General features: G+C 42.8%; 1 protein-coding gene across 2 annotated transcripts in view; it reads left to right on the top strand.

Moving 5' to 3' along the window:
- The window catches only part of tcerg1l (transcription elongation regulator 1 like), an 85572-nt gene that overhangs the window by 12123 nt on the left and 57092 nt on the right, over window positions 1–16357 (top strand). For both annotated transcript variants that reach the window (XM_048234142.1, XM_048234143.1), the window contains exon 6: window positions 288–464. In XM_048234142.1, the coding sequence (XP_048090099.1) occupies window positions 288–464 (177 nt within the window). The remainder of the gene's footprint in view (window positions 1–287; window positions 465–16357) is intronic.

Here is a 16357-nt window from a genome sequence, read left to right as displayed (position 1 = left end):
TTCAAATAGTCTATCCCATGAGCCTTTGCAAAGCCATGCAGTCGAGCCCTCGGCAGTAGTGAGATGGAAGAAGTTTTGTTCTGAGTTGCTGAGCATCACAGCCTGCAGGTAAGCTTTTGGAGCGGTGACTCTGGCCTCTGTGTCATAAGAAGTCAAGAATATGTAAAAGTAATTTCTATCTGTAAAACAAAATTACTTATTCTCCGACCACAAAAAGTTCTTTACAGTCTCGCGTTTAAGAAACCTGGCGAGCCCCTGGTGAATTGCGTCTGTGTTTCTGTCTCCAGGCTGTCCGGTGGCTATCAAGCGAGTGCGCAGCAACAAGAGGATCGCGTTGGCGGCCGCCGCCATGATGGCCATGGAATCGGAGGTGGCCCAGGGGCCGTCGGCCTCCTCTGCGCACCCCCTCCACCTCCTCTCGCTGTCCCCCATAAAGATCCCCTTCCTCTCTCCTCACCGCCCAGGTAAGCGCCTCCTTCGTCTCCTCCCTCTCCTATCCTTCTCCTGCTCCTCTGGCGGTACATCCTGACCTGATTGGGGAGATTGCTGAGACTATAATTAGCATGGGGTTGTTTTTTCCCCCCCTCAAACAAAAAAGGTTCTGATATTCTAATTGGTCGATTGTACTTGCAAATGCTTTTGGTTATGCAGATGATGCATTGAGCAGCTAATGTTTGTTTTCATTTTTGTTGACGATACCGCTGCATTTTTTACCCTTCCTTGGTTTCAGGTTGAGCTCAGACAGCGTGATATGCCAGTTGGTTTAATGAAAACCGATATCTGTAGGCGACTGGTAGATGGTCACCTGTGCACGCACTCTTGTGGCCGACCTTAAGATAGTGATCTACTGTATCTCATGGCTCGTTGACTTGCCTTTTCGCTTCACAAAGCTAAAGGGCCATCTTGTGCTAAGTGAGTGTTCCGGAGCCCGGGACCTTTGACCCTGGTGCTTCTGTCCAGCTGAAAGATAAGAGGTGGGCAATTGTCCCATTTAAATCAAGGGGACTGGCGCGTAATGACTGCATGAAGAGAATGGAGGAGTTTTCCGTGGCTGTGCCTCTGTCATTGGCCCCCCTTTGTGTCCTTCCCCTCTCCCCTCCTCCAGATGGATAGGGGGCTTTCTGTTCTGGAGTCTCACCTCAGCTTTTGTGTGTTCCCAATTTACTGTACAGATAGATGGTCACTGAACCAGGACTGCAGACTGTGCTGAAACAGAAGAAAGGGGAAAAAGGGGGGATAGAGCAAGATAGATAGAGCAGGAAAGAGGAAGGGAAGAATGAAAGATTAAGAGGGCTAGAGAGGTAATTACATTTCAGCCTATTCCCTGTCATGCATCTCAGCTCAGAGACATTGATTGCCTTAATGTTACCTTGAGTATGGACAGAAGGCTGACGAAGCGGCCTGCACTCACATTATTTTGACTCGACCTTTAAGATTCTTTTCCTCAAGAGACAGCATGCAGAATGTTACACCAACCCTCACAAGCTCCTCTGCAGTTTGTCTGCAGAGCCCCATTCAGGAGAAATGCCTTCTCCATCATTTAGGCCCGTGTTTCGTGCTGTAATTTATTCTAATTGTTGGAGGAGAAGTGACATTACTTTTCGGTTTTCATTCCATCCATTACCTTAAACAGGTCAGGCAGGTCTACACTGAGCTGCATTGCAATGCTGTCTGGTTGCCCTCGCCCCTGACTCAGTTCCAAACTCCCATAGAAGCTCAGCCAGCTTAATGGCTGACGGACACAGACATTCACCCGGAGTCATATTGATTAATTGATGGACTAGATTAATTGACGTTATTGCATCAGAAAAAGTCTGTATTTTAAGACGGTACATGAGAGATAAAGGCTTCTAACAGAAATATTTAGACATACTGTATATATATGTATCAACACACTCCATATTCTCTCTCTCTCTCTCATATATATATATATCTGTTTCTTTTGATGTGATGTTGAGTGTGTGTAGACATGGCATACCCTTTGTGTGTTTCATATGCCGGGCATATTGGTTAGTTTGCTTTTCAGTCCCTGCTGAAAACAAAGTTGTGAATATTCCAGTGTGAAACACACTCAGTGTGAAATCCTAAAGCATGGTGATTTTAGAAGTTTTGATCCAGGACTTGTGTAACGTCCTGGCTCGAGGACGAGACAAAAACAAGGGCACACGCCACACCGCAGAGAAGATTTAACAATAATTTATTGAGAGCGTTTAACATAACCAACCCAAAATAATTAGAAACCCTGAATATGTCAGTAGTCAGTGGTGTAGGCAATGTATGGATGCACGGAGTAATGTAGTGGTGCTAAATAAATTAAAGAAAAGAAATACCAAAACCTAACAAAACCCAGACTCAGGTCTGCTTCTGACTCGAGTTTTTCGAGCAGCCAGGTGTCCACACTGTTCATGTGTAACCTGGAGCACAGAACTGCGATACTTAGTAGGCACAATGACTTGAACATTTTGTGGTCCAACCGACTGTTCCCCATGTGGAACCGACTTGCACCCCAGTACCCCACTCTGCACAACATCACCATGCGCAGCACTAGACGCACCAACATCAGAAAAACCAGGGGCGAACTTTTCTAACAAGGGCAAATCTTTTTGTTCCTTGCCAAAATCAGACAAAAGAGAGGGCAAATTAGCACGGTCAGGCACAGGCAACACACTAGATGTCGACTCACTCCTTCGTATCAGCTTTAGCATTGCTGTTTGTAGCACATGTTACCATACCCACTGCTTCCCCAACATCAGGCACTAGATCCTGGTCTGGACCAGCAGGACCCTGAGTAGAAACCACGAACCCCACACACGTTCACCTGCAAGTCCATTACCCAAAATCACCTGCACCCCCGCAACAGGCAAAGTTGGCCGTACCCCAAGCACAACTTCTCCCTGCACCAAATCAGATCTTAGGGTAACTTTGTGGACAGGAACAGACAAGACGTTAAGACCCATTCCCTGTATCAACATACAGACTCCCGTATCTGACTGCTGAGAAAAAGGCAAAACGGATTGCAATATAAAGGACTCAATTGATCCAGTATCTCGTAGGATCTTCACTGGAACACACTCATTACAGCCTGCAAGAGACACTGAACCTTCTGTGATAAAAGGGGAAAATGACACGTTAGGACCCAACATCTTTAGCTTCTCTAGAGTTTCCAATTGCTTCTCATCACCAGCAAAAGAAACTGGCGCTGCCAAAGCGCTAGGTTTAACATGTGCATTACCGGTGTTACATGGCAACTGGCACCCATGTTAACTGGATGCGTTGATGACGTTTCATGAGTGATGACGTTTCTTTGACAGATGTGGCCGCTTGCAGATTTGTCACTTTCTGATGGAAACTTGAGACGAACAAATACATGCATGACATATTTAAATGCCAAAATTGTCTGTAGTACGCTACATACACTGGACCATGAATATGCCACCAAAAAAATAAATACCCAAATAATAACTCCATGTGGGTATCGAACCTGCTTCCTAAATGAAACCTCCTACATGATAATCATTCATCTACGTACTTGCGCCACGAACCAGCTGATAAATCATTGGGAAATTTACTTGACTTAGTCTATACAATTAGAAGAAGTCAGCTGATGATTGTAGCAAGTTAACACGGCTGATGGTGTTGTCTTGCTACAGCAGTTGCCCAAGCCAGTAGGTCTTCAAAGTATCATGGTTAAGTTTTCAAAAATTTCACTGACTGCTGGTCAGGCTCTCTGTGGCCACCTAGTATCTGTAGCCTAAATTGAGGAAGCATTGCTGGTCTAAAAATAAATAAATAATAAAAAAAAAACGTGTGATGAGGAGGATTGAATCCATGTCGACTGCGTGAAAAAGCAATGTAAAGGCATTAACCTGTTGCGCCACAGGAGAAGCACCAACTCGTGAATTGGGAAATAAAGTATCAAAAAAACATCAAACCCATGTTTACATGTCAGCAACATTAACGTTAATAGCCTATAAGCCTAAGAGTTTTGACTCTCCCTGTGCTCAAAGTTTGTGTAAAATATGGACACGTTATAGACTTCTCCTGCCCATTGCAATGTGGGTTTCAATGCCTGTGTTTCATGAACTGAATTCTTAAAAGAATAGGCTGGACAAAAGGATACACAATTAGGCAACACATTTTAATTTAATTTATTTGCTGACGTTCATGTGGCTCTAGACACTTCAGGTAGGGGCGGCCACAGCCCAACCTCAGTGAAACGTTTGTAAAACTTAACCATGATACTTTGAAGGCCTACTAAATGGCTTGGGCAACGGTAGCATGATAACATGGTAGCCAGATAACATAAACAGCTATGTTAACTTGTTACAATTATAATAACGTTAGCTGACTTCTTTTAATCATACAACTGAAGTCAATTTCTGTGAGTACCGTCAGCTGGTTCGAGGCGCAAGTGGATAGACGCTATTACCAAGAAAACAGGTCAATTTTTTCGTGGTTCGATACCCACGTGGAGTTAATTTAGGTGTTTGTTTTTTGGGTGGCATATTCATGGTCCAATGCATGTAGTACTACATACAATTTTGACTTTTAAACATGTCATGCATATTTGTGTGTGTCTCTAATATATCAGAAAGTGACATCTGCAAGCGGCCACATCTGTCAAAGACTCGTCATCAATCATGAAACGTCATCAACGCAGCCAGTTAACATGGGAGCCAGTTGCCATGCAACACTGGGATGTTCTGGCCTATATCTCTGTGCCGGACAGTCTCTCTTCCAATGACCCCTTTCTCTACAATAATTGCACACCAAATCAAAATCTGAGCTACCCTTAAATGTAGGAGAACGAGAACGAATAGGTTGCCTGAAACTCGCATCAGAAGTATGTCGTTCAGAAAAAAAAACAGTATGGGTTAATACAAAAATCAGCCAACCTTGCAGCCTCCTCAACAGATTGAATAGCATGTTCATTAATGAATGTAACAACTCGATCAGGTACAGAATTTTTAAACTGTTCCAAAACAATGAGATTGGACAGCTCAAGGAAAGTGCTTACTCCTTGGGCAGAACACCAATGAGTAAAGTGTTTATTCAGATCACGCATGAACTCCAAATGCGTCTACTCAGTTTCCTTTTTACTCGAACGAAAACGCACACGGTAAGCCTCTGGCACAACCTTCGCGTAGTATTTACAATCTTCATTATTTAAAGAAGAATACGCCTCTTGCGCCCGCCCAGTTAAAACACAAGAGAGCAAGAGTGTACGTTCAGTGTCAGACCAACGCCTGGCTCACGCAACACGCTCAAACAGTGTGAAGAAAATGTCTGGATCTTTTTCATTAAACTGTGGAACCAATCTCAAATTATGTGTCGTATCAGACGAGCCTACAGAAAATTCATTAACTGCTGAATCTGGCAGAGTACCCTCCTTAACCATACTTAATTTAAGATGCTGCATATCTAAACGTGCCTTCTCTAACTGCACTTTAGACATTTCGGCCTCATATCAGTTTATCACGCTGAATCTGGAGCAACAACAAATCTTTCTGCTGATCGAAAGACAACGCGCTGCCCTGTGGCTTTTCAGGCAGCAAACTCGGAGAAGCTTCGGCCAATATTCCTTTCTCAATTTAACTCAAGCGCAACCTACGTTTAACGGAACCGTATGTAAGAAATGTATTTCAATTAATCATAAATTGGCCCTGATATGTCACTAGACATTAAGAAATCATGTTCATTTCAAATACTTATATCACTGACAACAGTAGTCCAGCCAGGATATTGTCATTTTAAAAAGTGAAGTTGCAGCCCTCAACTGATGTTGATGTTGTGTTTTGTCATGTCATGTTTTGGCCTGATGTGCCACCCTCCACCTATCTACTAATCACGAAATCAGCAGTGTTTCGGCATCTGGGTTGGCAACCTCGAATCAGGGGGGAGGGCGAGGGGATACACCTCTCTACAGTAATTTGAAAGTGATTGCAGTATCAGTTTTGGCCACAATCTTACATATGGTTCCTTTAATGGCCTCCTTTTCTTTTCACTAATCGTCAGCTCATAATGCCCTGCAATTTTCAACAATTCATCCTTTGTGCAACTATGAAACACCTCCCAAGACGGAGAACTCACAAACTCGTCGGCAGTCATAATCAAATCCAGCTAGTGCCAAAGGAAAAATACTACCAAATAATGTGCGACTAATTTGGAACTCCCCAACTACCTAGGCTACCTACCCAAAAAGTACTCTCATTACTATAAACCTCACTCTTCATGTGGCTACCGATGAGGGGTATTTGTGCACGGGTAAGAGCAACCGAAAAAGAACCTTTATCTTCGGCGGCGGCTCACACTGATTCCAGCAGAGATCGGAACGCGACAGTAAAATCTGCAACGAACCTCACACTGTGGAAGTGCCCCCGAGCAAATGCTTCTACTCACCTTCACCGCAACACTATACCCCAGCCCCGATGTGCCTCAAAGGAAGCACACCGCTACACCTCACAGGGGAGTTAACTCCAAAAAGACAACGTAGGCCTATTATTATTAGGAGTGTGACTTTCGAAACCGACGTCTCGAATCAGTGTCAGCTTCGAAGCACAAGTGTTTCGAAACACTGCTTCGAAACGTGGTTCAAAACCGCCATGTCATGTGACCAAAGTTAAGTGAACCTTCGGTGCATTTCACTGGTGTCGGCAGGCGTGCCCGAGCGTTCAATTAACAGTGCAGACTTATCTCAAGCAATAACCATGATGGTGTAGTGGTTAGTGAGGGTGTTTTTTGCACGGTAGCCCAGGCTGCTTAAATGTGGTTCGATCCCCGTTTGATTGGTAAGGTAGCTTACTGTTTCAGATCGTATCTGTATGTTTTCTTACTTCATCATTAACCATACAGTTTCAACTAAACTCTCAGAATGGTCAAAAATCGAGAGTTTTTATAAGAAGAAAGTGATTTAGAGAACACTAGCGGCAGCAATAAGATTCTCTTTATTGTGACTTCATGTGGTCTCCCATCCAGTAATTGACCAAGGGCATGACTGCTTAGCTTTTGACAAAGACTGAACACAGGTAACACAGTGAGCCACGAACTTTAAAGACTACATCTCCAATACGAAACATTTGACAGATTTGTTTCACCCTAAACAGCTCTGAGGTGTCGGAATTGTTTCGAAGCCTCGGAAAAGTTCGGCACAATTGCTTCGAACGTTTCAGTGTTTCATAAAGCCTCGCTTTGCCCATCCCTAATTATTATTTCTTTGCACATAAATGATAGTACTTACCTTACAGCAATACTGGCACACGTCCTCAAAACGCCAGAACAAACAAACGACTTCCAAAAGTGGGCGCGTCTCTACCGCAACAAACAATCAAAGCAATTAGGCCTACCGCTCTTTCAATTAACAAAACTTTGAATCGATATCAACCAATAGGAAGCGAACAAAACCACTGCCTAAAGCAGATGGACCAACAAAGAACAAGTAGCCTACAAACAAAGATCAGATCAACGTACCGGGTTCTCTCAAGACGTTTAAACTAACCGGACTCGAGCCCCCATTTGTAACGTCCTGGCTCGAGGACGAGACAAAAACAAGGGCACACGCCACACCGCAGAGAAGAGTTAACAATAATTTATTGAGAGCGTTTAACATAACCAACCCAAAATAATAAATAATAAACCCTGAATATGTCAGTAGTCAGTGGTGTAGGCAATGTATGGATGCACGGAGTAATGTAGTGGTGCTAAATAAATTAAAGAAAAGAAATACCAAAACCTAACAAAACCCAGACTCAGGTCTGCTGTTGCCACCAACAACCCTACGCCCGCTCTCTAACCCACAATGCATCAGGGTGCCTTTTAAAGACACCCTGGACACCAGGTGTCCTAACAGTTAATCAATTAAAGGTGCAGATGAGCAGGCCAAGCTGATGAGGACGCCATGTACACTCCATATTCTCTCTCTCTCTCTCTCTCTCTCTCTTTATCTCTATATCTGTTTCTTTTGATGTGATGTTGAGTGTGTGTAGACATGGCATACCCTTTGTGTGCTGTGTTTCATATGCCTGGCATATTGGTTAGTTTGCTTTTCAGTCCCTGCTGAAAACAAAGTTGTGAATATTCCAGTGTGAAACACACTCAGTGTGAAATCCTAAAGCATGGTGATTTTAGAAGTTTTGATCCAGGACTTGTAAAAGGATGTTTACACATTTCTGCTGTCATTGTGCAGTTCATCACGCAGACTTCTTCATGTTTGATTCCTTTTCAAGTCCGCCACACACACCACTGTGGGATTGTCTCTTAATGGTTATTTTCAACTGCTTTGTATTTCCATGGATTTCTCGAGAAGCACAAACCTTTGAAAAGAATGGGATGCAATGGGATGCAAGACAAACTTTGCAGAGAACCACTCGGGCTGTAAAATTGGATAGTGGCAAAGTGTGGCATTTGGCAGACACATCCATCTTTTTGCCTAATGATCCAATGTAATCACACACATGCCAAAGGACAGACTTGTTATTAAGTCGGAAGAAAATCTGATCATGCTCCTTATGAAGGGGGTCTCTGTTTGGGGTGCGGTGAGATTTACGGGGATTATCTGGGACGTGCGTAGCGACTGGGGACGTTGTAAGCGTCTGCCTCTGACTGCGCCGTTTTGTCTCCGCACGGAGAGTCCCTTCTGAAGTCTGATGAGGCCTGTGTAGGACAGACTCGGAGGATGCCTTTGTAGTCTCTCCGAGGTGGAGAGATTCATTAAGGCCAGCTGGTAATAAGGTTGCGGCCCACTCCAACGCCTGAAGAGCGCGAGCGGCACACACACACACACACACACACACACACACACACACACACACACACACACACAGGCACGGGCCGAGGACATAAAGATTGATGAAGCTCGTGGCGCTCATCAATTTGTCATCATATCGCTGTGATCACTATGATGAGTATATTTTCATATTGGATCAGGAGATAGAGTTTGACTTCCATTAGTACTCGCTCTGCATGGCCAAACACTAAGACATTATGCAGCGCCGCTACCTTTAGAGGAGGCAGCACTGGAAAGACGCACAGGCTGCCGCTAGCGCGGGAGCTACTGATACCCTTGACATTTCCGAGCCTTGAAAAAGACAGCCAATACAGAGACTGTTAGATAAGCAGCACGGCATTTTTTCCCCCTCACTCCAAAGATTACATACATGATTAAAGAGTTGAAAGATTAATGTGATGCAAGGTGCATTTCAAATGCAAATTAATTATGCATTGACTTTGGCCTTTTGCTGTCTGAGCTCAAACATTTAATTGTGTCTATTCAAGGCTCTGTGCATACACTGGTTGGTGCTAAAGCAAATTGGGTTCTCAGTTCTCCTCAATATGTAGTTAAGATATGTAAATCATCCTGGAACACTGGACAGATAACCTCCAAATGGAACAAACAAATTAAAGCTCCCAAAAAAACAGTGCCATAGGCAGAGTTCCTTTTGGTTTTATAAGAGGTAGTGTTGTTTTGGGGGACACTGCGACTGAAGCTCTGCAGAGTTCCTTTTGGTTCTATAAGAGGTGTTTTTTTTGGGGGGGACACTGCGACTGAAGCTCTGCCCATGTGCTAATAAAACCCAGAGCCTGATTAAAACATTTAAAGGTTTTTGAACATTCTAACAGAAGATTCCGTTCCACAGCAATTGAAGGTTCTAAAATTCTATGTTGAATTCAGAGCCTTGTAGATAGAAGATACCTTTATATGGCTCTGGTTGAATTCAATGAACCCAGATATTCTTTAGAACGTTCATTTCCCAACATTCCCATCGTACTCCTTTAAGGGTTAAAAAATTAGCGAATAATGGAGTAATCCGGCTGAAGTGACGGCATCCGAGTGACAGGGCGAAAGACACATGCTGGCGAGTTAACGCTCTCTAACTCAATTTCCCCCGATAGGACCACTTATCGCTGCTCGGGGACCGGGTCAGCAGAGGTGAGCGCTCCCCATTTGGTGCCCTGCATATCATCCGATTATCATTAATCCTCCATTTCCACACTTCATTGTCTCTGTGGAGACAGGAGGCCCGGGCCTCTAATCAGCTTTGGGACCCCCTCGCCACACAGTGGAGCCGCTGCAGTGGCTAACACCTCCTCTGTGCACAGGACCAATTTCAGAGCGAACACACTCAAGCACTAACTTTCTGAAAGGTCAGTGGGATTCTTCTGGAAAGATCTGAAGTACAGAACAAGGAGACTATGACGAGAGAAGGCACAGGGTGTGTGTGAGGGGGAAGTGTTTGGATCTGAAATATGTCTCTTACTCTGCTGTTCCATTAATCAGGCGGAATTGAGTCTGGCCTTGACCCATCTAAAAGATCTGTGTGATCTGTCAGTTCCAGTGGTGAGATCCAGACTGTGCTGTTTTTCTGAAGGGGCATACGAGATGAGTTCGGCCTGCATTGATGCAAAGTTCTGAGCTGCTCTGCAGAGCAAGTATTGATCTTCATTAAAATGGTTTGACAGATGTTGATGCAGTGGCCTAAAACTGTTTTGCAGGATGCTTCCGCCTATGACTGGACATCATTACTCACACTTCAATTACACATACACGCACAGAAACACCAACACTTTTATCCAAACACACACACACACACACACACACACACTAAGACTAAGGCCTGAATCTGAAGGTTGCCTACTGTATATCATCAGCATAGCCTACTTTTCTGCTACCTTGGTGCCCTGCAAGTAATTCAGATAATATAGATATTGCAAGTCTAATTCATTGAGCCTTCTTTTGAGCACCCTTTTGACATACAGCACATTACTTTGATTAAGCTTGTAGCATAATTTCACACTTATGTCTTTTAGTGACAAATGACTGATCTGCAGAGAGAGAAAAAGTGTCTGCATCTATGTGTGAGTATCTCTCTTAGTGTGTGTGTGGTGTGTGTGTGTGTGTGTGTGTGTGTGCTCGCAAGAGAGAAAGAGAGAGAGAGTGCGGAACAGAGAGAGAGAGAGAAACGGTTGATCTGTCTGAGGCACAGAGGAGAATAGAGTGAGGAAAGCACTTTAAAATTGCTATATGGCAATCCAGGGTCAGGGTGTATTTTCAGCTAGAAACAGCCTGACTGTGCACTGAAAGCCATTAAAGATTTCTGGCAAACAATAGCGTCTGATTGTGTCATCATGACGCACAGGTTTTGAAAGTTCCTTTCTTTTAGCCTGACAAGCTCCTCTCTCCTCTCCTCTCCTCTCCTCTCTCTCCTCTCTTCTCCTGGCAGTCTTTCCCTTCATGTCACACTGTTATCTTTACTCACCTGACAGAGTATTTATATCAACTCAGCACGCAGGGAAGCCATAGTATGACCTCTCTATGGCAGCCCATCTTAGAGAGATGGCTAACAGACTGAATAAAGAGTACGGTGCCAAAAAGACGCCCAAAATAGACTGACTGGCCTCATTATTGTAATTACAGACACTATGAGATTTAGAGGACATTAATTATGATGGGAAGAGTGGTGGTGGCTCTAAGTCGTGTTTTGAAGTTGTTTTATGAGAAGTGAGAATGTAGCGCAGGATGGGGGCTTTTCTCGCTGAATTTCATCACTGTATCTTTTGATAAGTTTACAACAGGCTCATTAGTTGAGCATATTTAGACGCATGCGGTGAGTGTTTGTTGGGATGAAGTAAGCTGCCTTGAGCCACTGGGGCTACATGTTATCAGTGGATGTTTGCAGTGAATTTTAAAGTCTCTGGAATGGTAGTTTGGAGTTAAATAAATGGGAAATAATTCTACTTTTTAGAGTAGTAGAACCGAGCAATGAATGATCAATCCGTGGTTGGTAAATAATTATTTTCCCCATCCAATGTTTTCATGCATTCTGCGTAGAAGAGTGTAGCTTCAATGTAAAGCTGATATAAGCTAATAGAGTTGTTGCTTACCTCTGTCAGACCTAGCCTTTAAAACAATCTATCCTCCCCTCAATATGTAATGTGAAACAATTGGCATGCAGGTTTGCCTTGCTTTGAGCTTTTCTGTTACTGCCAGATATTTTAACCAAGCAGAAAATTGTGTTGTTGATCACATCCCTTGAGAGTACTACAGACAAAGCGTTTGTTTGCTTAAATCACATTCTTTGTTTTTTCGTTATGTTTGAGATGAATGATTCCAAAATAGTATTGCCCAGGCCATTTTCAGTGGGTGGGTGTTGCAGTAATGCAGTAGTGGTGTTGGGTTCAGCATGGTGGCATTTGAGCTTATGTCCAGCCGGCCTCTCAGCACTGTGTCTTCCTCTGTAAAGCTGACCAGACAATACCCCGCTGTCACAATGGGAACACATCATGATGCAGGCTATCTGCACAGACAGGACCTGTCGCAGGGCTGGTTTCTTTTTTTCACAGCCATTTCTCAGGCATCTGAGAGAGCGTGGTGATGAGTGTCCTTAAGGTTACCTGGCCTCTGTTTGCCCCCCTGTCTTTGATTCTTTCTCTTTTTGCCTGCAACCTCATATTAATATTCTCTTTCAAATTTTAATGATGAAAAAAAATCTTCCTGTGCCCCGATTCACTGTCACAACAGATAAAGCCATGGTCCTTGTTGGTAAAATATAGTCATCTTTGTTCTAAAATGCTAGCTTTCCATACTAGGTCTCCCTCTCCCCTTTCCTCTGTCTCTCACTCAGTTTCTCTCTAAGCCTCCACCCCCCCCTCTCTCTCTTTCTCTCTCTCTCTCTCTTGTCTCTCTCTCTCTATATCTTGTCTTATCCACACACACACACACACACCTACATGTTTCAACTTTTTGTACCAAGCTTAGCTGAAAGACATAGTGAAATATTTAGGTGAAATATTGCCTGGCTTATTTAAATGTAAATTATTAGTTTGAAAAATGCCTACTTTCATTTTCCATGTTATGGCAATATTGCTTAGTTGAATTATGGCTGTATTTCATGTCATGTTATGCATGTCAGAAGCCACAGGAAGCAAGGATTGATGTGGTGGTTTGGAGTTATTGCTAATGAAATATGGAAGTGTCCCATTGCTGCATAATCTTTACATTCCCATTGTAACACATCTTTTAAATGGAATAGAAAGGACAGTTTTGATGTGTGTGTGGGGGTGGGCAGTAGTATGTGTGCTGCTAGTATGTAACTACATGGATAATACACATACATCATGTGTGTCATGTTTCAGTGCCTCACAGAAGTATATAATATATGTGTTTATTTGTCCTCATTATTGTAGATGGTTGGACAAATAGAACAGTAACTAGATGTACCGCATAGCGGTACAAAATATGACCGCCGCTCAGTCCTGTACATCCGTTCCGCGAAAATAAATCACACTTCAATTTGTCTCCATATTTTACTCCATCCCCCACTCTTGAAACTTTTGTGTATGCTTGTTTGGCATGCCTGAGTGTGTGTGTGCGGCTGCACAGAAAGTACCCTACTGGTGCAGAAAAGGTGAATAGATTGTAGAATAGCCAAAGAAGATGTAGAATTGTTATAAAACCTTTAAAATCTCTAAACAATCACAAGTAGGGCAGTTCATCACAGTTCATCCATTGCAACTGGATTGATGAAAGGTCACTTACACCTGTAGGCTACATTGTATTTGGGAAAAGCAAAAGGTATCAGCATAATGTTATTTATTTATTTATTTTATGTATTTATAAACAAAAACATCTCTGTCAGTTCCATGCCGTTTTCAACAGCTATCAAAAAACAAAGGTCATTTTTGGATGGATGGATTTTTTTGTGAATGTTTCTTCTTCTACATAAGATTTTAGTCATCTTTAGTTCATGTAATACTTTATTGTCAATGCACAAATTAAGTAACAGTAGTCTGAAACGTTATTGTTAATGCGCAAATTAAGTAACAGTAGCCTAGTCTGAAACGAAATGCTGTTTTACATCTAACCAGTGGTGCAAATAACTGACATGTCCAAATGGGCCTTGATGAAATGCGTCGCTAGACTGTTCATACACATTTTAACGGGCCAAAGTTGAAGAGCTTTTGTCCGTTATTGTTAGTGCAAATATAGGCTGATTCATGTTCCCTTGCATTGTTTAACTGAGGTCCATGGCTAGTCTGGCTTTCATCAGACCAAGCTCAATCTTTTAAGAAATCAAAAAAATAAATAGCGGGCAGATCAGGCTGGGTTCACCCAGCCTAGTCCATAGGCACCCGATATTGTTTAATTTTCCGATATATTCCGATATACACGCTCTGGCTATTCTAAATGCAAAAATGCATCAGGGAGTTATGACAAAACGGTAACTAACAAACTAGATCCTAATAGAAAGTTGTTAGCTTCCCTAAGCTACAGGTAGGATTATAAGGTAGGCCTATTGACAACATAAATTGTCAATAGGCTATGCTGGCGACACAAATAAAATCTCCTTTGGAAACCAATGGCTTACGTATACGGTATCAAGCGGACTTAAACTGTCATATCGTGGCGAAAAGTTGTAATAACATTCACGCAGCTCCATGAGTCAAGGAAAGCGCGAATGAAGTAGCCACTTCTAAATGGGACCCACTACACAGTAGCTTAAGGTGTTTTGCTAAAGCAACCATAATGAAATGAAGGTGTCATTGTTTGGATACTTCACACACACATGCTTTTTAATTTCACAGACTACAACTACCAAGCTGTAATCAAAGCACATCGATTCCCCTCTCACACCCTGCACGCACTTAAAACAAAATAAACAGGCGTCTCAGTCTCACGCATGTATAGGCAAAACTGTATCAGACCGGTGTAACGTTGGTAAATCTTCCATTGCACAGAATGATTTTGTAGCACGTGCAATAAATGACAGTCGAAAGATACAAACAGTGCTGCTATACATTTGCTTGGTATAACCACATTTATAGTTTTCTACAAATGCAATAAATCAAATGCCTCCATCACTCAACCAACGCTAACGGTAACATTACCTAGGTCCTTATTGATATTACAAGATTAACGCGTGCCTGCAGTAAAAACCAAGCATGTCCGATAAACATCCTCAGATTTATTTCGCTTCAAGAAGAAATGGGAATTACATTTCATGTGAACATCGTCCTATCCTTATTAGATGTTCGCTGCATGTAAATTACAGTCCTTGTATGGGCGTCCATTGTTTTTTCCAACCCACTTTTAACTTCCAACAAAATTACGTCTCACTGCAACGATGCGCCATCTAGTGGACAAACGACTACTTCTCGCCAATACTGAAAATGCAGCCATGATGATGATGATGAATATTTATTTTGGCTTTTCTTTTTAATCCTACTGATTTTCATTTTTTTTACGGGGGCAAATCACAAATGAGTGATTATGAGCCAGGTTGATGTGGGCCCTTGAGACCAACATACCATAAAAGATTCACAGAGAACTGTGTCTGCCCTACCCTCCTTTCGGGGGGGTCCAGTCCAGGGGGGGCTGCAGATGAAAACGAAAAAATGACGGTTCCATGCTATCCATGTGGGGTACATGCTCACCAAGTTTTGTGTACCCGGTCTTTCAGTGTCCCGGGAATCCTTGTTGGTGTAATGCGTCACTAAATGTACACATAAATTATTTTATTGTAAGGCCCCCATGAACGAAAGTACACAAAACTTGGCATGCATTCAGAGGGTGTCATAATGATCCTACTCTTTTAATTTCGTGCAGTTTTGACCTTGTCAGCCAGAGATATTGAGATGAAAACACCTAATTTTTTTGCTTTTAATTTTTTTAACTAGGTGGCGCTATACATGAAATAAGTGGTAATGGGATGGGTTGACATGCCCCCTTAAGATCAACATACAAAAAAAAGGTGGACCTCCTAGGCCCTACGGTTCTCGAGATATTCACAGAAAACTGTCTCCGGCCACCTACAGGCCAGTTGGTGTATAGTAACATAAATTAATTTATTGTGTGGCCCCCATGAACGGAATTCCACAAAACTTGGCGTGCATACATAGGGTGTCATAATGATCCTACACTTCCAATTTTGTGCAGTTTTGACTATGTTAGGTCACAGATACCTTCAATTACACCACCTCATTTTTACTTTTTTTGTGTTTAACTAGGTGGCGCTATACATGAAATGAGTGGTTATGGAATGGGTTGACATGGCCCCTTGAGATCAACATACAAAAAAAAAATGGTCCTCCTAAACCCTACGGTTTTCGAGATATTCACAGAAAACTGTGTCTGCCCTACCCTCCTTTCGGGGTTCCAATTCAGCGGGGGGGCTACAGATCAAAACGAAAAACGATGGTTCCATGCTATCCATGTGGGGTTACATGTCCACCAAGTTTCGCGTGTACCCGGTCTTTCAGTGTCCCGGGAATCATTGGACGGAAATTTGGGCATCGAAAAAAAAAAAAAAAAAAAAAAAAAAAAAATCTGACTAAACCTATATGACCGCCGCTTCGCTGCGCGGCG

Source organism: Alosa alosa, chromosome 22 (assembly GCF_017589495.1).
Source record: "Alosa alosa isolate M-15738 ecotype Scorff River chromosome 22, AALO_Geno_1.1, whole genome shotgun sequence".
NCBI classification, from domain to species: Eukaryota; Metazoa; Chordata; class Actinopteri; order Clupeiformes; family Clupeidae; genus Alosa; species Alosa alosa.
This window is presented reverse-complemented; position numbering and strand designations above follow the sequence as displayed.